Source organism: Sorex fumeus, unplaced genomic scaffold (genome assembly GCF_029834395.1).
Source record: "Sorex fumeus unplaced genomic scaffold, SorFum_2.1 ptg000034l, whole genome shotgun sequence".
Lineage (NCBI taxonomy): Eukaryota > Metazoa > Chordata > Mammalia > Eulipotyphla > Soricidae > Sorex > Sorex fumeus.
Window position 1 is genome coordinate 6,312,161 of NW_026606091.1, and position 24,257 is coordinate 6,336,417.

A 24,257-nucleotide genomic window follows, 5' to 3' on the forward strand; every position below is an offset into this window, starting at 1 on the left:
TGTCTTTGTTCCATAGTGAGTAATTTGGGCTTTTGTATCCTGAAATATTATCCTGCCGCTAAAGAAAATGTCTTGGCTGTTTCACACCACATAGTTTTGTTTTCCTTTTATGTAACTTAACATATAAGCAAGAAGGATTCAATGTTGATTTTAATAACATTCGGCACTTGAAAGAATCACCAACTGTTTTTTTTTTCTTTCTTTTTTTTAAAGCGGTTTTCTGGTGGCCGACAAATTGGCCTGTGGTTATGTTGAGTGACTAATTGTATTTTCTTTTCTGAAAACTTGTGCAAAGTTGGCAGTTTTGTGTTAACACTAATACTTTTGTTTGGCATTTGTGCCCTATACTGACCAGACCATTTTTATACAAGTGAATTTTTTAAAAAGACACTTACTTGAAATATGGCAATAGTTTAAGGATAAAAAAGAAGCATGGATATTACACATCCCCTTGTAGTGTATGAAAAAAAGTGCATGACTGGATTTATGTACTAGTACAGGACATTTTAGAAAATCAGATCTGTGCTGTAACGCATGCCAGCACCTCTTTATCACTATATCTAGCAGGTAGTAAAAACAAGACCATGTTCTTAAAAAAAATGTGCATTAATGCTAACATAAATGAATAGAGCTAGCCAGCAAACTATTTTTTCCTGCATTTCTAACAGCTGGATGTAACTGTAAAACTTAAAAGTTAAACAACCATCAATACAATTGTTTTACATCAGTGGCCTCTCAAGGCTAAATATTTACAGGTGAATCTGCCATGCTTTAATTGAAGATTCTCTCAAAACCTTAAAGTTCACAAAAGACAACTATAAGAAGTTCCTTTTTTGTTTCTTTTTTTTCTTTTTTTCCCTTTTATTATATTATTATTTTTGCAGGCAACAGTCATGGGTACAACAAATTGTCTCTTTGGAGAGGACCAAGAATTATTCTGTCAAAATTTGGGCTAGTTGCACGCTTTATGTGTGTGTATGCATTTTTAAAGGATACTTTGTTTTCACCCACAAATTAAAGATCCCACCCTCTCCCCAAAACTAAAAAGAAAAAGAAAAAATAAATCAAAAGCACCTAGATTTATCTTTTTACATCTAAAGGAAATGTGTGTGTGTGTATATAGATGCAGACAAAGAGGCATACATGTGTATATACACACACACAAAACATACACACACACTCAAGTACACAAGTACACACTGACTATGGCAGTTCAAATATGTAGGCCATCTGGTGAGAGCTGGCATCTGTAGTGTCCATTCTGAAACTAATCTACTGAAGTGAAGGGAATGTTTTTGTGGAGATTAGGGTTCTGACTGTGCCGATTCCGGCTTCGCACAGAGGAAAACATCATATTGCAACCGGGGACTTTGCACTTGTGCATTTCTCGCAAATGCACTGTTTTGTAATGCACTCTCAAGGTCCCCTTGTTGCTGTACATTTTGTGGCAAATGTTGCACATGATCCCACCATTGCTCCCAGACAAGCTGCTGAACATCAGAGATCCTGAAACTTCAGCCCCTAGGCTGCCTGGGAGGGCGGGGGCTTCGGCCTTGTGTGCCGACTCCCCACTGTCACTCGCCCCGTCAATGTCATCGAGAAGAATCCCCTCGTCACTGCCGGCGTCGGATTCTCTGGAGGAATGGATGCTGCTACTGGACTGGAGGCTGGAGGTGGTGCTCAGGTCAAGAACCATGTAGTCCTCCGCCATGCCTCTCCCATACCCATTCAGGTGGGAGTCTTCAGTCCCCGCGGGAGAGGAAGCGTCTTCCCTGACATCGAGCCCTAAGGGGTGCTGGGCACCATAGATCTTCATCAAAAATTCATCCCGGAGGTCCTTGCTCAGGGAGGGCTGCGCTGAGTCCAGGCCCATGTCATCGAGTTCTTTGGTCAACAGTTTACGATGCAGATTTATGTTGGCACTGTGTCTAGGAAAACAAGGGGGGCGGGGGGTGTGAGGTGCAGAGGGAGTGGGAAGGGTGAGAAAAAGAAGAGCATTTTAAAATTGATTCGGCTTTCACCAGGCATCATCAAATAAGCACATTCATTGCTAATTATATCATTGTAAAAGCAAATGTTTCCCTACATTCTCAGGATTTGGGACTAAATAGTGGAGGGGAAGCATAATAAGAGGAGCTTTTCATTTATATTATTTAAGAGTAAATTCTTCAGCAGTAGGATGAACGCGAACCTACGCACGTTTTTCCTCAGTGACTGTCGTTTTTATAATGTAGCAGCATCAGCTGCAGAGAATCTCAGCAGAGATTTTAGGAAGTATACAGGGTCAAAGAATGGAAACTACCTGCTAGCCAAACTGATATTTACTTAAAAATTAAACAAAAAAAAAGCTTTATTCTTCTACAGCAAACACTTTAGAGATTAACAATATCATTTAAAAATAAAAGTAAACGAGGTAGGTAATTTAGGTTTAATTTCAATAAATAATGAAATCTTTCTTTTCCTTTCTATACTTTAAGTTTTAAGTAGGAAAAATTTAGCTTGCTAGTTCAACAATTTGAAGTAGAGTTCTAGACTGTCTTTAAATCCAAGTCCACTTTCTCAACATGTTTTAAGATTTCAACTAAACCAAACAGCAAAATACATTCAAAAGTTATTGAACTTTACAGTTAAAAATTCATTAAGTCAATCAATTTTAAATTCCTTAGAATGAAATTGAAAAAACAAGTCTTTTTAAAAATCCACCCACCCTTAAAAAATCACAAGTAAGCAAGAGAATAAAACCCCAAATGACAACAACTAACACCCCTCCGCCCACCCACACTAAGTACAAAAAATAAAAAAATCAAGCACAAGAATAACATACAATCCCTGAATCCCTAAATTTTAACAACTGTAGTCCATATTTCTTAGACAAGCAAAACTTTTATTCTATTCAACGAGTACTTTGCTTGTGTGTCAAAAGAAAAAAAAATTGAGATTGTCCCCACAGCATCCGTAGGGATGGCGTGATATATAAAACCTAATATGTTATTGTCTATCTTAAGATATTGCCTTTGTATTTACATCCCCGTTTTTAAAGTGCCCTTGGGCATATACCTCTCTCCACCTGCATAGGATCACAAGTTTGTAAAGTATCTAAATTGAAGGCTACTTACTCTTAAAAAAAAAGCTAAAAACAAATATGCATATATATATATATATATATAAGCGCTTCTCAATAATGATGGAAATTATACATCTTGTAGCTTCTCAATACAAATTGAGAATAAGGCTCAAAACATTCCCTCATTTTAGTATAATTAAAAAAATATGGAAATGAGTCATTTCATTTGGTGACCAGCTTGACTAGAATTTCCTAGAGATGGTTGAGAGGTATGTGCCTCAGAGACAAGAAAGGTGGGAAAGTCTTCCCCACCTTTCTGCACAAGACAATATATAGCACTCAGTTTCAGGGGGCGGAGGGGTAGCGACCCTCTCCACACTGCACTTAAAGGCTGAGCTTACCTTGTGATAATAAGATCAGCTTTCTAATCTTTTGCTAAATCGATCACAAAAGAAAGCAAGAACAAGAGACAGAGAGAGAGAGAGAGAGAAAGAGAGAAAGAGAGAGAGAAAACAAATTCACATTCTAGACATCTGGTTTTTTTTTTAAACTTTAACAATAAAATAGGGATTAAAAATGTTCTGATCACAAAATCATTTTCTGTAATAAGCGATCATTCCATAAACTGTCTTGATGATTTTCAGATCAGCTGCATAATCCAAAAATCATAAATCAAGTTAAACCAAATTCACATCATCATCATCCACGAATGAGTTCTACACAGATGCATGCAGTGTATGATTATGTGACTGCTAAACAAAAGCTGTCCCCTGCTTTCTGTGGTCCCTGCTCTGACACAGGGTTTCCCTGTTTCTTTGGTGTCAGATGGCAGATGATTCCAAGTGCAGGTTGTTAAACAAGAGTGCAAGAAATACCTACTGCAAAGTTTTAACCCTGACATGTGGGTATGACACAATCAGAGCTATTACAAGAATGTGGAAGGAGTTACACTATGTACTTTTACTCTATTGATAAAACAATCTGCCAACCATAAACAGCTCACAAATCCTACCCGTTTATTATTTTTAACACCCTCCCTCTTCTTAATTTCACAAGCACACATTTTGCGATGACTGTGATCTAGAACTCTGTGTTGCTTCTCACACATCTGCAGTTACCACTTCCTAGATTCACTGCTGAGAAAACAGCAGTCAGACACACAGCAGTCACATCAAGACACTGAATAAGGAAGAATAAATTAACATTGACAAAAGGACACACTGATCACCCAGATGGACACATCTTTCCTAAGATGACTTGTGAAATTACACATCTCCACTGATATGTTACCAGGAAGAGATGTTTCTCTTCATTTCTCACTTACAGCAATAGAAATCTGTAATCTAATTAGAAGATGTACCAGCCCTCAATATCTGTCAACCAAATGATGTGCAGAAATGTGTAGACCAGCTCTGGCACTCTGTTCAACAGTGTCCCTTTTCCGCTGTCAGCAGGACTGTTGGCCTCTGCTAATATAATTACACTGACTTTTATTCAATTAAGTGCCATCCCTCGCTAAAAAAAAAAGCTACTTTATCAATTGATTCAGGTGTAATGCAATAATAAAGATGAACTCATGGCAGTGCATTAGCTCTGCTGTTCATAACTTCAGTACACCGGTTCATTCATGGTAGTCGATTTCCATTATGCAACCACAGTTCAAGAGAATTGATTATTTTATGTTCATTTCTTAATCTATTTCATTTTTGTTTAATAATCCTTCTAAATTCCATATGCAAAACACTTGAAGTGGGGATAAGAACAGACTGTGAAAGTCTGCCTGTTCACCCAAAATATTAGTTTTAAGGATCTCCTAATAAACTCAAACAAATATTTTAGGAGCTGAAGGAGGAAAAGCAAAAGAAATAACAACAAAAACGAAGATGAAAATTCTCTAGGGAGACTCACAGAATAGAGAAAATGCAGCACTTGATTTTAACAAAGACCTATTGTTGGACCCTAGAATCAGTCAATCCAAACCATTAATGTCATAAAATAGTGCTCTTGTGAGGAGATGTATAGACCTAGGATTAATAGCAATTTACAAGTTTATTTGGATCAGCAAAACTGAGAAGAAAAAGAGAAAGGAAGATTGAAGAGATCCAAAAAGAACTCATCCTCACTGACAATTGCACGTAGAGGGAAGAGACTCCTAAAGTGGAAGACCAATGAGTACACTGGAAAATCCCTTATAGAGGATGCAATATGCAATTATTGATAATACAAGGAATCTATGATCAATTTTGAGTTCTCTAGGGATGAGGACTAAAAGAATAGACAGTGTTCTGAGTATCTCTCTTCAGTAAAGAGGGAAAATAATCTTTAACAAAAATATAAACTGTATTAGAAAGCTATTTCTATTTGCTTTGATTGGGAGGCAATAGTGCTAAGTGGTGGCAAATTCCACTTAGGGCCAAAAAAGGAAAAAGAAAAAGGAATGAAAGAGAGATGAGTTCTTAAGGTGGAGTGTAAAGGAACTGGTCTTATTGAATTTAGCAGCAATACAAATTTTAGCTTCAAGATGGCCACTTCCAGAAGAACAAAAAAAAAAAAAAATCACACGTAAGCGCGTTTCCTGAAGATCAAGAATACTTTGCACATAGTTAAAAGGGCGTTTATTTGCCTTAATCAGTCATATGCCTGCGTCTTAAACAAATTTTCCCTAAAACATACTGTAGAAGGGTAAAAAATGGTCTCAAGACTGGAAACAGATAAGAGGATATTTGAGAAAAATAGTGATATAGCAAAGGATATCTCTAACACTCTAATACACTGACTGCATCAAAATGCCTGAGAATTAGAACACGCAATAGTTCTATAATGCTTAAAGTCACAAATGTTTTCTCAGTCTGTTTTCCTCCCATTCCACTCCTTTCTCACTACAGAGTTCACCAAAAGTCTCTTAGAATCTAAGATCACCTACTGAGGAAAATTGTGTAGCCTTAGATATAAGAAATCATAAAACTGAACTTATTTTTTCAATACTGAGTACAAGCAATCTAACTGTACTAACGTGGGATACCAGTTTTATTGTTTTCTTTTTAAATGAAAATCTTACTTTAATATCATATCTCAATAAAAATGAAAAATAATTACCATGCAACTTTACCAAGGAACGCAGAAAATTCACTGGAGTCCAAAGAAAATGTAAGTGCCCCCTATGGCTCTGTGATAAAAGAAACTAAGCCTTTTTGTTTTCTGCCATCTCTTTTACCCATTTTTTATATATCTATTTGCATTTTACATAACATTAAGCACATAAAACTTAAAAAGAGCCTCAGGATGCAGTTCAGCAGAACAGTATTAGTCTTGCAAGTGTGACATCTTGGGTCTAATCCCTGGCACCACAAAAACAAAATGAAAAATGAAAATAAAAAATACTAAATAAAATCTTTGATACAATAATATTGGTTTTGAGATACAGGGAAGAAAAACTCTTTTTTTTTGTTTAAAGAAATATGTCTCATGATCAAATTAGAAAATCAGAAGTCGCAGCAAACTGAATGGTGAATCAAGCTATAGCTTTTACAAGGCATCCAAAAACCAAATTCTTAATCAGCTGAGTCATTCTAAACTTAGTAATTGAAACAAAATACAAGATAATAAATTACAATGCCTCAGGTAAAATGGAATTGAGGCTCTTGTTATTTTGCTGAACATCTCTGTCACTAACACACACACAAACATACTTGACACATATACCATTTCTTTATCTCATATTTTCTAGAATGAACACAGTGATGTTTATATAGCAGAAGCTATGAATACATATGCATGTATGTAGAATTATGTAATTTATTATAGATGCGGGTATGTGGGAATAACTACAGTTGTATGTTATGAGACAATTCAGAATGCTGAGTAGATACTGAGTTCAAAATACCCCTTAATAGACCCGTGAATATGCTACCTTAATACACACACACACACACACACACACACACACAACTTTGTTCTTCATTTTCTCTAAATTGCTATGATACTATCTATTGTACCTATTCTTCAACATATTTTATTACCATTTACTAATGGTTGGATGCTTGTAAGTCTGTGAATTCCCTTAGATTTTTGGTAGTACAGATTTCTTCAGAACTAGTTGTTTAATGGGCTATTACTTAAAGATTCTCTCCAGAAGTAATGAAACACATCCTTAGTTCAGAAAAAAAATTATTATAAAATTTCAGTCATCAGTGCTCAAAAACCCCACAAACAAACAAACAAAAAATCCCAATAAGAAAAATTAATGCAAGAGATTCTTACAAATTAAGAGTATGAAATTCAGTCACTTCAATTCCATTCAGTGTAAAACAAATCATCCATACTGGTCACGCAGACAGTTCCCTCTACATTCAAATTATTCACTTGAAGATAAGCTCTCCCAAATTCTTTAGGGGTTTAGTTAATTTACTGCACAGATATGGCACGTCTGTTGTAATAACAGGTAGGATGTATTGGGGTCGACCATTTATCAGAATTAGACTTCTTTTCTCAATTCACAGTGAATTATGCTGCCTACATGACTCCTCTCTCTCTCAGAGCCTGCCATCCCCTTATGGCCCCTAATGTGGCAGGCAAACAAAATTGACAGTCTCATCTTGTCAACAAGGGGCGATTCTCCTGAGAAGCCATTTAACTTTGCCGAGGAAGCAATGTATTAATGTGCCTGTCCCAGGAATGTTAATCATCTTCAAGCTTCCGACCTAACTTTGACGTGAACGAAATCACCAAATTTGTTTACTAAATGAATCGTAATATGCTAATAAGAAAGCATGACATATATGGAAGAGCCAAACAGATGGTTTGTTTACTCCACTTTGCAACTTTATAAATGTTGTAACTCTGAAGATGTTAGTGAGAATTATTGGTTTGTTGGCAGAAGCAAATGTGTCTTTCGCATACTAAATCTGGCACTACAGTTAGAAAACAATTTGTCATTGCTATGGAATGCATAAAAAATGTTAATGTAGTGATGGCATTTGGGAAAGCAGATTGGTAGATGGAAATGTGTATGCTGGGTGCTCAGGTTAAGTGTAGAATTGCTATTCAACAGCCCCGTTCCCTAAACACTTTACTTTCGCGTTGTATCTGACACATAGAGGTTTCTCGAAAGTGCTGATTATTCAATAGGTACCTGTTGCACTGTAATGTGAGACGACTGTTACACTGTGAATAGGATTATGTTCTCACAGCATTTAAACTTTTCCCCTATCAGGCAGCTCAGCTGGTGTTCTGTTATTACTATTGTTGGGCAAGCAAAAGCAAAAGCATGATCTCCAGCATCTTTTAAGAATTTAAATAAGGCTGAGTAAGAATAATTTTGAGTCTAGGATTTCATCTGGATGAACTAACAACCAACTTTTTAACAGCTGTTTTAGTCTGACTTTATATAGCGCTCAGAAGACATATCTCCAAAGTAATAGGAATGTACTTTTCTCTTGGTATTATTTTTTTTCTGCCACTTCGAAGCTTTCTAATCTGTACAGTATTGAGTATCAGTTACTGCCTAAGATCTTCTTCAAAAGCAATCGTTTTGGAAACTAAGCATTTAAGTGTTTTATATTTTAAAATGGTTATGATCTTTTAACCCTATTAACAGTAGGGTTATATGAGTTCCTCAAGGAGAGAAAGGATTTTGCAGATATTATTTAGTGATGACTATATAGCACAGCGGTAGGGCATTCGCCTTACAAGCGGCCAACATGGACGACCAGAGTTCGATTCCTCCGCCCCTCTCGGAGAGCCCGGCAAGCTACCGAGAGTATTCGATATGCCAGACACAGTAACAACAAAGTCTCCAATGGTGACGTTACTGGGCCCGCTCGAGCAAATCGACGATCAATGGGAGGGCCTTTACCTTTACCTTACCTTTACCTTTTATCTATATTGAAAATAAACTATTTAAAACACATGAACAAAAGCAGTGTGCAATATCTAATTCATGTCAGTTAACTGTTCATACAAACTATGAACCCAAATACAAAAAAAATGTCAAGTAGCCAAACAGTAATGAAAGTAGGCTACTAAATATTAAATAATTAAAAAATTCAGATGATTTTGGTAAAACTCTTTTTACTTTTATTCACACAATCATCAATGAAGTTTAATTTTTTACATTTTCCTAATTTTAATTAACTACCAACTCCAGTTTCTTATTCTTGGATCCCCTATTGAGACTACCACTAATCTTGTGGGATTTACTGGTGCATCATCATAAAGTGCTGGAATTCTTACCCATATGCAGAAGAGAAAAGAGAGAGCAAAGTGATGTAAAGAAATCACTAAGTTCAGCTGGCTGCTCAAGGATCACTTTGGAGTAAGAAACATTAGCGGTTATCCCAGCTTGGCGCTTATATCTCATTTGAAATATCTCCTCATTCCTGACCAACAAAGAAAATTTCAATAAAGTACTTTTACTGGTTTAACAACAGTGAGCTCATGGGATTGTCAAAGTGCTAAGCCTTTTCCAAGGAGAGAAGAAATCAGCAGCTCAAATATAATTAACCTTCCATTCTCAATGCAAACTGCCACGCACAGGAGCTCTGCAGTCTATTAGTGAAGTTATAATGGCCAACAGGCAGAAGCAAAATTGGTCAAAAAGTTGGCTGCGGCTGTCATATTTTTGGAATTATGATTAATGGCACTAATAATGTGGATGATTACTGATATGTGTATCTCCAGCAGTTTATCATATTGCTCTGGCTGCCTACGTCCACAATAAACAGGATGCTATCATTTACCTCTTTATTGAAGGCAATCCTTCTCTTGAAGGAGCATATTCTAATTACTTCGTAATGTTTTATGTCTTAAACATTTTGCAGCTCTGGACCTTGCCAACTGTTTTGTGTCTACCATTGATTAATTACTGAATGTTTAATCAAAATTTAGAACCTAATGTAGTCATTTATGAGCATACTGCAGTGCCAAAGTAGTTAGGCTTTGCTCCCAAGTTTGGAGAGTGTTGGGTTCAAAATCAAATCCCAGCCTTGTATGAGAATCCAAGAATTTCACCTTGGGTGCTCTGAGGTTGCCAATTCTATCTCTGCTGATGAATGGAGGGCAATCTAACTACAGGGTAAATAGCATCTTTACCTACCCTCTTCTCACTGGATTTTCCTTTTTCCCAATTCCCTAATACACAGAGGCCCAGTATTGGCTGATTTTAAGAACAAGAAGGACCTCATGAATACCCCTCACAAGAATATAGTTTTGAAGTGGTTAAACAAGTGAAAAATAATTTGCTGGAACAAATACATAAGTTTTTTTTTAATGTGGATTTTTTATGGTACTGTCATACAACCATTCACCGTTGAAGTTAAGTGTTTTTTTAATACCATTACTGAACTGCTGAAATGGATGCTAATATAGCTTGGAGTGCTAATGTCAAGTCCTGGTAATAAAAAAGATAGACTGCTGAATGAAATAATTTCAAGTAAAAAATAGAACAAAAGTGCTCTCTCTCTTGCTCTCCACTTTTATTGAATTGGGACTGACTGAGCCAATTGCTTTAGAAGTCTGTAAAACACAATTACTAGTGAGCGCACTGACCCACCAGTGCCCCCTCAGTGACAGAGTAGACTAAAAAGGCAGCAGAGTTAGTGCAGCTTCTCTCGGCTAGCTGGCCATCAGACCCAAGAGGCTTCGTTCTGAAGGGCTGTTGTTCTCATTGCTCCAATCAGTCTCTTTTTACTTACAAAGTCATGTAATTTCCCATCAATGTGACAAAGTAACTCTATATATCACTTTCTGAGATGAAGATGTCTATTTTGGCAATTAAGAATGATGTGAGTTTTGATATTATACATAAACACATACATATATATTGTGATGCACTGACATTACAATATTAGTATAATTTGGGAACAGCCACTCATAATTCAGATTGATATTTGCCACAGCAAAATTGAGGCATCACTTATGTACATACATTGAGGCACATTTCCTCCCCAACCCCACCCCCTGCCTCAAAGGTAAAAATAATTAGAGCAAGCAAAAAAAAAAAAAAAGAATTCAACTAGAAGTGGGTAAGATTTTTCACCCTAGTTAATAAAATAAGTAATAAACTCCATAAAGTACTAGAGTTAAGATCACTAACATTTCAGGCATAACAGCTTTTTACCAAGAATTTACAACTCCTGTTTTAATTCAAGCAGCTTATATTAGGGCATAAAATCTAGGTATTTTAAAGAGTACAGTTTTATGTTAAATAACTGAAGAAAAATTGTCCGTTCCTAAAAAGTATTCTTCTCAGCCTGATTCTCTTTGCTGTGTGAAGACAGATTAGCATGGCACTCAAGAATTAAGTTACTAAATTCATTTTTTATAACACTGTAATTTTTGGCAAGTGCATACTCCTTCCATATTCTGCCACATGCGTTTATTTGAAGTTTGTGAGAGTCTTAGGGCAAAAACATTAAATTATTTCTTAGTTTTTAAAAAAAATGTGTCAGTCCAATCCTCACTCTGAAATTCCCACAGAGAATAAAATGTCTTCGTTCCTCTTAGCATAACAACAAATGATCACTTACAGTGAGAGGCTGGTAGAAGCCTTTCACCTAAGAGATAACAAATTTTGGCAGGATTGATACAAGTGTTAATATATGCACCCATGCTTACAACCCACTTCTTGGTGGGAAGTCTTAGACTATGGCTTTAAAAAAGAAAAGACTTTACAAAAATGTGTATTTTAAATAAATAATTATATATAAGAAAGGTTCACACGAATAATAAAATGGCAGTAAACCAGAGGGAGGTAGAAATTAGAAAGATGCCCCTTTCAAAGTCATGCCATCAAATGAAAGGACTGCCTGTGTTCACAGAGCATGCATGCTGCTGTATTATTTTCACTTGAATTTTCAAGCAGTAGCGTGTTCTTTTTAAAGATGGTAAGAGTAAAGGAATCATAAAAGCATTATGTTTATGCAACAGATAATATGTAAGTGCAGGAGGTTCAGTACGTAATTCCCACCAACAGAAATTTGTAAAAAATCTTTTTGCGTCATGAGAAGGAAGTCACTTGTCCGTCCACCATGGAGTTGCTGTGATTTGGTAAGCAGTTTTGGGGAGGATGGAAGTTTGTAGTGAGAGTGAAAGGTCAGCAGAGGCTTAAATGAGCTTGTCTTACATCCAGCCGGGCCAGCAGGAGGTCATTAGGAAGATCCAAGGCACACTTTAGGCTTGACAGAGTCTCTCCCCATGATACAAGGAGACCGTTTTGCTCATTGCTCTTCTCCCAGTACATAAAAAGAACCCCAGAGACAGGAATGACACTGAAGTTTATCTTACTACCAAAGTTTTGCTGGAGGAGGGCACAGCTAGCAATTACTCAGAGGGGGGATTTATTTTGTTTGTTTGCCTTTGATGGAAAGTAATGGAGATAAGTACAAAAGACCTATTGATCTGTTAGCTGCATTGTGAAACCAGAGTAATGGGGTGGGGTGGGGGGGTGATGGGGGGATCTCTTAGTGTTTAAAAGTCAGGGAACCTGCATTTTATTAAAGGATTTTGGATAAGGGAAGTTGCAGTTTGACTAGAAAAAAATACAAAAAAATAAAATGGCTGGTGACTGAAAGTGTTCTCTTTTTATATGCATAGTGGATTTACACAATGCTATTTGATAGTTAATTACACTGGGGCACTAATAGTTATCTTGAATTGGTGCTAAGTGAATCATTTTGTGATGGTATAGTCTTGTGAAATTAAGTATATTTATTGGAAATGTCTCTTTTGAAAAGTTCTCTATAAGTTTCCAAACATTGAGAATAATGGAAAAAATGAATGTTGTTATGCTGAGAAGGTGATAACAGGAGGCAGGTAGCATGTTTTCACATCTTCACCTCTGTTGTTAATGTATGCAGTGGCTCATCAGAGGTAGTTCGTGTTAATTTATTCCTGCACACCTGTACAGGGCTGGAAGTCAGGTAATCAGATAAGCAAAAACTATACAGCTCTGCTTTTTTAGCTACAGCTACCCAGAGGCCTATAGAGGAACAAATTTAGTTCTGGAGACATCAGCAGGTTTTAATAAACCAAATACAGATGTCTTACTCCATACAAAACAAGAAGTTTACATGCTTGAATCTGGACTGATTTAGCTAGCAATCAAAGAGAAGGTTGACACTAGATTCAATGGTTGCCTCATATGTACTTATAAATCATCCTAAATAAATACTTTGTTTTAATATTTATTCATGGGGTTGAATCACCTTTCCTACACCTTACAGTTCAAATGTATATTCTTACCTTCTGATGAAATTTAAGATAAAAGTTAGCAGTTAGTGGTCACTATTCTCAGATTTAAAAAAGTATATAATTCATATAAGATCAAAAAAATGAAAGAGAGGCATGGGTCTACAGAAAAAAAACTCGGAAGTATTGGCGTGTATGCCTTGCATGAGGGAGTCCCACATCTCCACACCACATTGTCTCCTGACTAGGGGTAGTCCCTGAGCACTGTCTGTGTGGCTTAAAAATTAACCCCCCACAAAAACCAACAACACATAACATTTCTTTTTGTGCAAATCATCTAATATCTATGTGGAAAATTCCCCATTTTAGTCTAAAGAATTTAAAAACTGTCAACTACTAGAACATATATAACACAGTAACAAATAATATGTAATTTTAGGCATGAGGAAAGGTAATTTTTATCTGAATAAAAACCAAAGAATGGAGCTGAAGTGGGAATATAGTAGGTGGGGTACCTGCCTTGCATGCATCCAACCTTGGTTCACTACCTGCCATCTCACAGAATCTCCCAAGCCCTGCCAGGTGTGACCCCTGAGTGCAGAGCTGCGAGTGAGTCCTGAGCACCACTGGATGTTACACTACCCCCCCAAAAAAGAATATAGTTTACAAATAGAATTCTCTTATATACACAGGTGGGCCACAGCCATTCTATACTTCTAGAGATCAAAATTCAAGGCAGAGGATGAGAAAGTATCCAGCCAATAATACTGACTGTGATGTTGTCTTCATAAAGAATTTTTACTTTATGATGGCCATCACTCTAAGCTAGTTAGAAATACAACCAATGCAATCTTCAAAACAAAGGGCTAGATTCCTTTTCCCTGACACAACAATATCTTAGTAACAGAAAAATCACTATATAAAATGGGATGGATTAAAAGGGATGATGTTTAGAGTTCTCCAGGTTTATATAATACTGTCAATATACACTTTTCACCCTATAAATCACCCATCATCTCATGATTATTTAGAAATAAATCTAAAACTCTATAATTTAGAACAATAACTATTCACTTTGTTTTCCAGATAAGTTAGACTTTATGTAATCTTAATTTGCTCTTTGTTATATTTGTATAAAATAGTTCTCCTCATTTTCAAATTTATTATGTTCACTCATTCACAACTAAAGTAAAAAGGCTGCCTCTGACATTGTGGTTAGCTTGTATAAACCTTGCCAAGTGTCACTATTCCCCTTTTCTTTGCTGTGATTTTACACAAAGAACGTTCTTGCTTTCTGAAAAGTTTTCAACCTGATCTTAAAATCTGTTAAGACCAAAGAACTGGAAATCTTTATTCACTAACTGCCAGAACAAAAACACTATCTATTTCTATCTTACTATCATGCCTATTTGAAGACCAAAAAAATATCCCTAGTGTAGTAACTATCTAGAAAGAAGCAAGAAGACCTATGGGTCACTCCAATGTGATGTTTTAAGCCAAGACAAGACGGCTATCTTTGAAAACAGAAGGAAAAGAGTAATTTTGTAAGTTTTATTACAGGTATCCTAGAAATTCTGCAGCCTTCTATACTTCAGTTCCCCACTCAAACCCTCCCTGATGTTTTATTTACACAAGGAAGACAATGTGGAGGCAAGAATGAATGAACTGAGAATCTGAGGAGAAGAACGAAATGGCTCCATGGGCACAGATTAAAGAATGGTAAAGGAGGGTTTTTATTTGGAAAGGTCTATTGGTTCAGAGAAAGGTATGAAAACTAGTCTGCTTTACAATGAATTGGAGAAAAGATGCAGGGACACCTAATTTTTCGTGACTATTACAGTGAAAATAAAGAGAAAAGGGAAGGTAAGTCTGATCAGCAATGTGATTCAAGGGCTTTGTGAATAAGGAGACTGAATTACTGAGAAGCATTAATTGATGAAATAATAACAAAAGGTTGAAACAGGAGTACAATTATGTTTATATGCATTCTGCTGAATCATAAAGGAGAGGCTAGTACCCCAAAGCATTACTGATTCTGTTGATTTGGTGGTAGCTAAACCTTTATCACATTCAAGCTACAGAGTCAACAGGAATACTTAAGGGGAAAATTGTCAAAATTAAAATAATCATCATCTGTGTTAAGTTTTAACTGGAATTAAAAATTAGAGTATTCTTGAAAAACTGGAATTTCAAGTTAGAATCTAAACATTTCTCTACACAGTAGTTTTTCCAACTTGCTTTTCTTAATACATCACGTGACAAAATTGCCAAATTAAAAGGATTAGGTGTGATGTGATATTTTATCCAAATGAAATGCACCACCTGTCTTCTGAGGTTTTCGATCTCCGGTGAATATGAACACACATGAGTGAATATGTGTACTATTCTTCCCACTTAGAATATTTTATTTTTCCTAGACATTGGTCTAAACTTCTATATGGTTGGTCACCTGCCAAGCTCCTAATCCTGTGAATAAAAATGGAGACTGGAATATTCTTCCTCTATCAATACATGTTTTTCATCAACAGCTTTTCAACAGTAACTCCTTATGCATTGGGACATAAAAACACAAGTTCTTGTGTTTCCTAGTGGCTTGACATAAATGAAAGCACAAAATTTTGGGTGCTGGAGCCTTTTGGTCTCAGAGCCATTTATTTCAGTATTACAACTTGCAATATTCTCAACCAAGCATCTAAAACTGCAATAGGAATTCAGGCAAATAGTCTTAAATTCTGGCTTGCCTTCAAACATTCCATTTCCATAAATATTTTATGCAGGTTTTCATGAATCCTTTATTTTTGTTAAAAATTTCAATGCATTAACCTCATTATCACAAGTGTACTATTTTAATTGTAACAGAATGAGTATCACAAGCATGGATAAGATGGGTATAGTGTAATATTTTATCATTTAAAGTATAATTATACTATGTGCCATAATCTGGCATTATCATCACGATAATTCAGAATCAAATAAACTTTGGGATTAAAACTATTTTACAGAACTATATAAATGGAAGAGAAGTCATGGACATGGGGGAAGAGAAATCTTTAAGAGGATACATTTCTCTTCAAAGTATGCTTTGAATAATAAATAAGACAACTGTATTTGTCAAAGATTTTACTTTTTCAAGCTCCCCGTGATTTATTCGATATGCCAGACACAGTAACAACAAAGTCTCCAATGGAGACATTACTGGGCCCGCTCGAGCAAATCGATGATCAACGGGAGGGCCTTTACCTTACCTTTACCTATGGTTGGGACTTTTGTCTATTTAGTATAAAAAATTTAACATTTTAAAATACTCTTTTAAATATGGCAAATTATATTCCAGAGATAAGTCACTGATTTTGAATGGTACTTTTAATTGCATGTGACTTTGGTATTTTGATGCTAAATACCAGAACTAGACTGGTTATAAATAGTTATCACTCAATTTGCAAGCCCTATAATTTAGGCAGTGGTTATTTGGAAATTTCTTAGTTCTATCTATTTTGTTTTATCTAAACTGAGCTTTCCTATATAGTACAATTTTCTCACATACATGCACACTTTTTTTTCAGTTTTTCCAGGGCTTCACATTCTTGCAGGGCAGGCATTCTACCACATCTCATATCCCTGACACCACTAACAACAATGTTATAAAAAGACAATGTAAAACCAAATAAACACATCTGATAGAACAATATGAAGTTTGTCTCTTAAAAAGGCTTGTGAATAATGCAAATGATTTGTTCACACCTTATCTTCACAAGGATAGGATGACTGTGCTACCCCACCACTGACCACCTTGACACATTCCATTTACATTACACTTTCTTTAAGATAGAAAAGAACACTGTAGATATAAGACCAGCTGCTCCTGTTTAAGTCCAACTATTTCAGAGCAGCAGCTACATAGCTAAGGTGTGATGTCAGCTGAATGCTGGACATTGTATTTTGTTATTAAAACTATACACACGCCTTTTGCCCTCTGCACAATTCCCAATAGATTATATTTTAGAGATGTGCTCAAACACATTGTGAAGTCAAAAAAAAGAAGCACACCACCATGTCACTTCCCCACATAAACAGTTACTTATCCCCCATTTTCTTCTGACAGTTCCATGACTTTTAAAGAAGTTAAGGACACACTAAATACTCATGTAAGAATAACATTTCTGGTTATACCTACGGAGATGCAGGCTGTCTCGATGTCCTGGACCTATGGTTCTTTCCATCCGTAAATTTCTGTTTCTATATTGGATAAATATGTGTGTATGAAGATAATATATTGATTTAATTAAAAGCCACAAGGCAAAGCAGAAATATAAATCACAGAAGCTGCGGCTTCTAAGTGAAGGTTCATGGGAAAGCAGGGAACTGTGTACAGTTAACTTATTCACACCTAGATGCATGGAAAACATACATACACATACACATACATGGAGCACAGAGAAAAAATGGCGTGCATTACTGAGTAAGATGGCATATGGTTCTGCATGCTTAATCATAACAAGCATCAACTGCAACAATCCTTCACAAGCATGGCAGCTTGGTTACCATGTGGTCACTGTGCACAATCTTTAGAGTGCATCTAAAACATTGACATTAGATTTTTTTAATGTTAAGTCAAACATGACTGAAACTGACACCCTCAAAACCCCCCAGCAGGAGCAGCCAATGGACATTTACTGACCTGTCTCTGCTTCGACGAGAGGGAAAGGCAGCATTGCAGCCAGCCACCGTGCACACATGCATCTCTTTTAAGTGAACGTTCCTGTAGTGAAGCTTCACACTGTAGGAACTTTTGAAACTCTTCTTGCACACATAACAGATTTTGGGGTCTGGGCTAGAACACAGGTCACCTTCTGGGGAGAACTTTTGAGGGCTGCCATAATTCAGAGACGACGTGAAACTTTCATGCAGGGCTGCCATGCCAGCACCCCCACCATTGTACAGTCCGTACTGGCTCATGTAAAACATGTCATAGGTTGGATCTGTGAATTCTTCCTTTACTTTGATGACATCCTGGTGAGAGGGATCACTGTGGTTCTCATCAGGCCTCTCACTGCCCATAAGGACTTTCTCACTCACTTCACTATGGAGATGCTCATCCCCTTCCATGGACTCCTCACCTAGTTTGGGCTCTGAAGACTCAGACTCATTCTCATAATCCCTCTCAGGCTCTTGGTCCTCAGAAGTCATGCTATCAGCCCTTCTTATTTCAGTCCTTGAAATGCACCGAGTTCTACTATGCTTAGAAAAGTCTTTCACAGACATGCCTGGACTCATCTCCTCTTGGGAGTGGCAATGATTGTCATGGCTCATGTCGTTGACCACAGCTCCACCATCATTGGGATCATCATCTTCATCATCGAACTCATCAGCAGTGTCAATAATTTCCTTCTCTATCTTCACAGGCATGCTGGACTTGCGGGGTTTCTTCTTAGGTGCCAGGTCGGCACTGGGCTCATGAGTAGCCATCATCACTACAGGTGCTGCTGGCTCAGAGGGTGGTGGGGGATGCTGTTCTATGGCACCACTGGTTGGAATGATGGGACTGGTTGGGAGCGAGGTTGGAGGACTCACCATTTCCCCCGGAGTGAGTAAACTTCTATAAAATGGAGGAACTGGTTGGACAGTCTTTAGCCCAGAGAATACCAGCTGACTAGGGAGAGGATTCTGTAAGACGGGGTCTAGTGGAGGAGTGGTAAAACCCATTGGGGGCCTTCCGGGGCTCGTGAGTGTGAGATTTGATTTTGTACTTGCTATGACTGGGGTGGCAGCTCCTGATGTGGCCCGAATCAAATCTTTGTCTCTGTTGTTCCTTAGCATAGGCATATGAAGACGAGGGTTGGGGTTTGCACTGTGGCGGTTACGGCTTCGGAGGGAACTAAATACCATGTTGCAACCTTCAATGGTGCAACGATGTTTTATCTTCAGGTGAACAGCATTATAATGAATTTTGAGAGTACCTTTGTCATAGAATGTCTTCCCACATGCATTACAGAACACTCTTCCTTTCCTAGAGGCTGACCCCATCCTTCTCATCCGATGAATTCGGAATGAACTTTTTGGGTGTTCAGTTTTGGTCAGATCACTAACTGGGGCAGAATTCTGAATGGGGGACACACAGGTTGGCTCGGTTTTGGGCTCCACATTAGTAATGCTGGTCAGGGCATTTCTATTTGGTGTCTGATCATTCTTATAAGGTGTGGGAGATACTTCAGATTCGCTGCTCTCATTATATTCATTCTGGGTGGAAAGGCTAGGTTCCCGCAGCCTCAGTCCTGGTTGTTCTAAGAGCAGCCCGTTGGGAGGCAATCCTAGCAGTGGGGCTGAGACTGGGTTTATGTACTGGAATGGAAGCAGAAATGCAAGGCTGTTCGGGATGTTTTCGAAGTGATGGATGCTGGAAGGGTTGCTGTTCTCTAGGTGAGCAAGAAGGCTGGGACTCCTGGTGCGATTATTGCTCTCTATGAAAGTCCTTATGTCTGAGTCTGTCTTTGAAGATGGTACAGCTACAGCCTGCCCTTCTTTCTCCTGAATTGCCATCAGCTCCACGATGGATTTGGTTTCTCCAAACCGTAGAAACTGTTGAAGGGTGATGATTTCCTCTTCTCGAGACATGATGGCCCAGCGGTCCAGCACCTTGCCGGCAGCATCCTAGAGGCCACATCAAAGAAACAACAAAGACAAACACAAGAACTTATTGATTGTGCATAATTATTCAATGCAACTGAAGGTGCTCTGTCTGCTCATGAAACATCAAGAGAGTGAGATCAGAAAATAACATGCAAGCACTGTTAATAAAAAAGTCGACCAACCCACAAAGCAAACTCTGCCATGCAAATGTAGTAATTAGAGTCACAGTTAGAAAAACAGATTGAGTTTAATAATGTCAAAGCAAACAAAATGTAGACCACTGGGGCTCTGTGATCTAAAATATCTTTACTACTGCTATTTTAACAACAATGGTCTATATACTATGCAACTATTTAGCATATATTAGTATTAAACGTGAACTCTTGCTGTGCAACCCAGCCTAATGCAAAAAAATGATACCTTAATCGGTATTAAATAGTGACACCATAGGGAAGAATTAAGTACATTTTGTGAAATTTATTTCAACGTGAGCAGACATGACATTGGATTCAGTGATAAAAATTCCTTTAAATGGGAGCTATTATGTGAATTTCTCTATCAAAAGGATAAAGGAGCATTACTCTTCATACCCCTCCCATAATTGTGCTGTATTTTTTATTTTTCCATAAATGGCCATATTATAGTATCATTTAATAGCAGACAGATACTATCATTTCATAAGGAAAAGTAGAGGGAAAAAACAGTAATTGTACTTTTCCTGAAAACTGCAATCCTATGACTCAAAGTTTGAATTAGACTTAAAGTATTTGAATTTTTATTATCTTGTTATAAATGACAGGTATAGATATTTAGAAAGTAAACATGTGATGGATTTAGAGAGAATAAATGTGTAAAAATGTTGTCTCTTAACATCCTCCTCTGATGGCAAAGGGAGTCCACAGAGAATACACATCAGTAATCAGCAGACTATGTGTTGTTAAATATACATTAAAAAGCATTTCACACTTTCATTTTTTGCTAGTAACTATGAGATTTGCCTCGAGGTAGGACTTAAAAATCCTGCAATGTAATGTCAGGCAATCTATTTCAGCATGGATTGAGGAAAATCTATTCAAACACTGAAATAATGACTCTATCATATTCTGGGACACAGTTCTTCCTGTCAAGTCAGGGCACTCTGCATCTCTCTTGTTCCAAGCCTGATCATGACTTTAAGAAAGCTTAAAATCCTTAAAAACAAAACAAGATTTACATCAAAACAAAGTTTACATGACTACTGATAAACATTTTTGTGTACCTCCTAATAGATATACTGACACGGTACATCACACCTTTCTGGGACGCTTTGCAAAGATCTGTAACTTCAAGATAATCATGAGAGAACTTACTTAAAAATAAATATAAAAGAGATTTCTATAAAATTCTCACTGGTATTCACCAAAACTTAAAAGTTAAGAAGAATTTTTCCAATAACATAGCAAAGAATAATTACAGATTGGATGGACAAAGAACAAACATATGAGATCTGAGGGGAAATAAGCACATTTGTGTGGAAAACTGGAAAAAATTGAATATAATCTCTGGACTCATAAGCAGTACAGTATCATTCTTAATTTATTGGATTCAATAATTACACCCTATGAAAGATGCTGCATTATGCAAAGCAAGATAAGGGAACTGTGTTATGTTTGTAATGGAAAACTCTCTCCTGTAGCCAGCTCTGCTAAGTTCTGTGATATAAAATCCTCTCTGGATCACAATGGTGTGTTCTGACTCATCAATACTGGTTTGATTATAAAAAGACACTTACTATTCAATTATCTGACAAAAATTAAGCTCTGGAAGTTATGTGTTCTTTCTAACAATGCTTTATCTTTGTATTCTATCATTTTATAAACATGTGCACGGGGGGGTCAGACACAAAACTGGATATCAGATCAAACAGGATCACACACAACAATCTGCAATAGTGTATATACATGATTTCTATATAGTTCTGGAGTTCTGCAATAGCCATTTTACCATTAAAGAAAATGCATCACCCATAACAAATGTTTCCCTTACATCATTTTTTGAATAAGGAAAGAAAGGGGAAATGTTGGTATTCTCTACCTGAGAAGTAAATTGTGATTTTTATATAGATTATCTCACTTGAACCCCGTAATAGCTTCCAGAGCATAGCAAATGATTAACAGATGAGAAACCAGAGGCAAAGAAATAAAAGATGGCTTACTAAGGTTGCCAAGATGCAGAGTTGGGGTCCAGAACTTGAACCCAAAAAATCTGACACAATACTCATTGTACATACTGATGGTCATTGTTTGATATCAGTTCCCATTTGGGCACATAGTTTGTGATAACACCAAGTAGATCGTTTCCTCAATCAAGCTGATATGTAAAGTACTACAACCTCCTCTTCTATATTGGTTACCTTTTTCTACCATATCTACTTCATTAATTGCTCTCTTATAAGAGCCTTTCTTTATTTTTAAAAAAATTTTTTTATTAGTGAAACACCATGAGGTACAGTTATAGACTTACAAATTTTTGTACTTGGGTTTCAGTTATACAATGATCAAGTACCCATCCCTCCACCAGTGCCCATCCTCCACCACCACGGGTCCCAGCATCTCTCCCACCCCCTGTCCCCCCCCCCAATCCCACCCTGCCTCTGTGGCAGGGCATTCCCCCTTGTTCTCCCTCTTCTTTTAGGTCCTGTGTTTCGCAAGAGAGGCAGTGAGTGGCAATCATGTTTGGGCTATAGTCTACTTTCAGCATGCTTCTTCCACCCTGGGAGGATCCTCCCAATATCCTTTATTTGGTGCTCTCTTCTCTATCTTCCTTTTCCCCTAGCAGCCTTTCTTTATTTTTTTTTGAATTCAAATTTTCTTTAATTCTGTATGATAGCAAATCAGAAAATTAAATAATAACAGCAGTTTATAAGAGCCTTTCATGTGAATCTTATCTCTTGCTGAAATCCAACTTGAGATTAGACATTTCTTCTTCTGGTTCCTCCCAGGTAGCTTGCACTTAAATATAAAAGTTAATAATACACAGCCACCCGCGGCCAGTATTAAAACGGATGTTAGAAACCATAGCAACTTTTCAAACCCATCTGAGGTATCTTCTTTCTATCACCTTCCTACCTTCCATTTCCCAACATACAAAAGTTCATATGGTTTCTCTTTTTTCCTGGCTTTCCACAAAACCTGCTATTTCTAAAGCCACTGCCCTTTAGACCCTCTTTTAATCTTGAGAAGCCAAAATAGCGGTTGTTATGTTAAACCACTTACTCTGGTTGGAAAGGGTCCAGGTAAACAAAGATTTGTAATTTTACTTGCAGTCTGAATCACAAAAGAAGTTTATTTATAGTGGTAACAGAAGGAGCACTTTATACTTACATAGAAGGACAACAAAAATTATTTTGCAAATAAATGTGATTGGGTATAGGGCAAATAACTACAACAAACACTCAACTGGAGTCTTTGCACACATGTACCCTCCAATTCATGAAATACCAAGTACCACAAAATTTTTTTCCCAGAGATGCCGTAATTCATATTTGATCAAGATTATCTGTACTACTACATTTCTAAGTAAAACAAAAGCAAGAAATAAAGCTGACTTTTTATGCAACAATGAATTTGCAAGTTTAATGCTAGGAATGAGTATCTGAAGTTTTGCTAAGTTACTGAAGGGTTCTTAGAACTTATCATAAGGAAAAAGGGTAGTACTGGAAATCTTTTGGACAACTTGCCACTTCTACAGTAACTAACAATTTAAAAGTGACTTGTTTTAATTTTATTTAAATTAAGTATTACTTCAAGACTGATTGGAGGTGAGGGACCAGTCCCTACTCACAGAGTTTAAGGATAGATCTAAATGCTAGTCCCCCTGGTCATGTCAAATAAACTATAGAATTGCTCGAGCGGGCCCAGTAACGTCTCCATTGGAGACTTTGTTGTTACTGTGTCTGGCATATCGAATACTCTCGGTAGCTTGCCGGGCTCTCCGAGAGGGGCAGAGGAATCGAACTCGGGTCGGCCATGTTGGCCGCTTGTAAGGCGAATGCCCTACCCGCTGTGCTATCGCTCCAGCTAAAAAACACAAAGAAGTATTATCACAAGAGCAAAGTAATAAAACAAAAATCCAATCTGTTGGTCATCATGACTATCCTACATGCAGAAGAAACCCATACTGAGGGTCTTATTTTGTACCTGAATAAAAAATTACATCAAAATATACGACAACTTTTCTAGCTCTTTCTCATTCATCTTCATAACTGATGAGTCAATTCCTTTAGGCTTTTCCACTTGCAATCAGAATTCAGTGACCTTTTACCTTTCATACTGGGTTATTTACAAAATAAGGATACTGAAATGCAAGGTATTATTATAATCATTGACTTCCAAAATGTATA

General features: G+C 37.0%; 1 protein-coding gene across 1 annotated transcript in view; it reads right to left on the reverse strand.

Moving 5' to 3' along the window:
• Nucleotides 1-1,116: 1,116 nt before the first annotated feature.
• BNC2 (basonuclin zinc finger protein 2) overlaps nt 1,117-24,257 on the reverse strand; it is a 492,884-nt gene continuing 469,743 nt past the window's right edge. Inside the window, exons 5-6 of the mRNA XM_056117248.1 lie at nt 17,928-19,897; nt 1,117-1,928 (exon numbers count right to left, since the gene is read on the reverse strand). Coding sequence (XP_055973223.1) covers nt 1,268-1,928; nt 17,928-19,897 — 2,631 coding nt within the window. The 3' untranslated portion in view covers nt 1,117-1,267. The remainder of the gene's footprint in view (nt 1,929-17,927; nt 19,898-24,257) is intronic.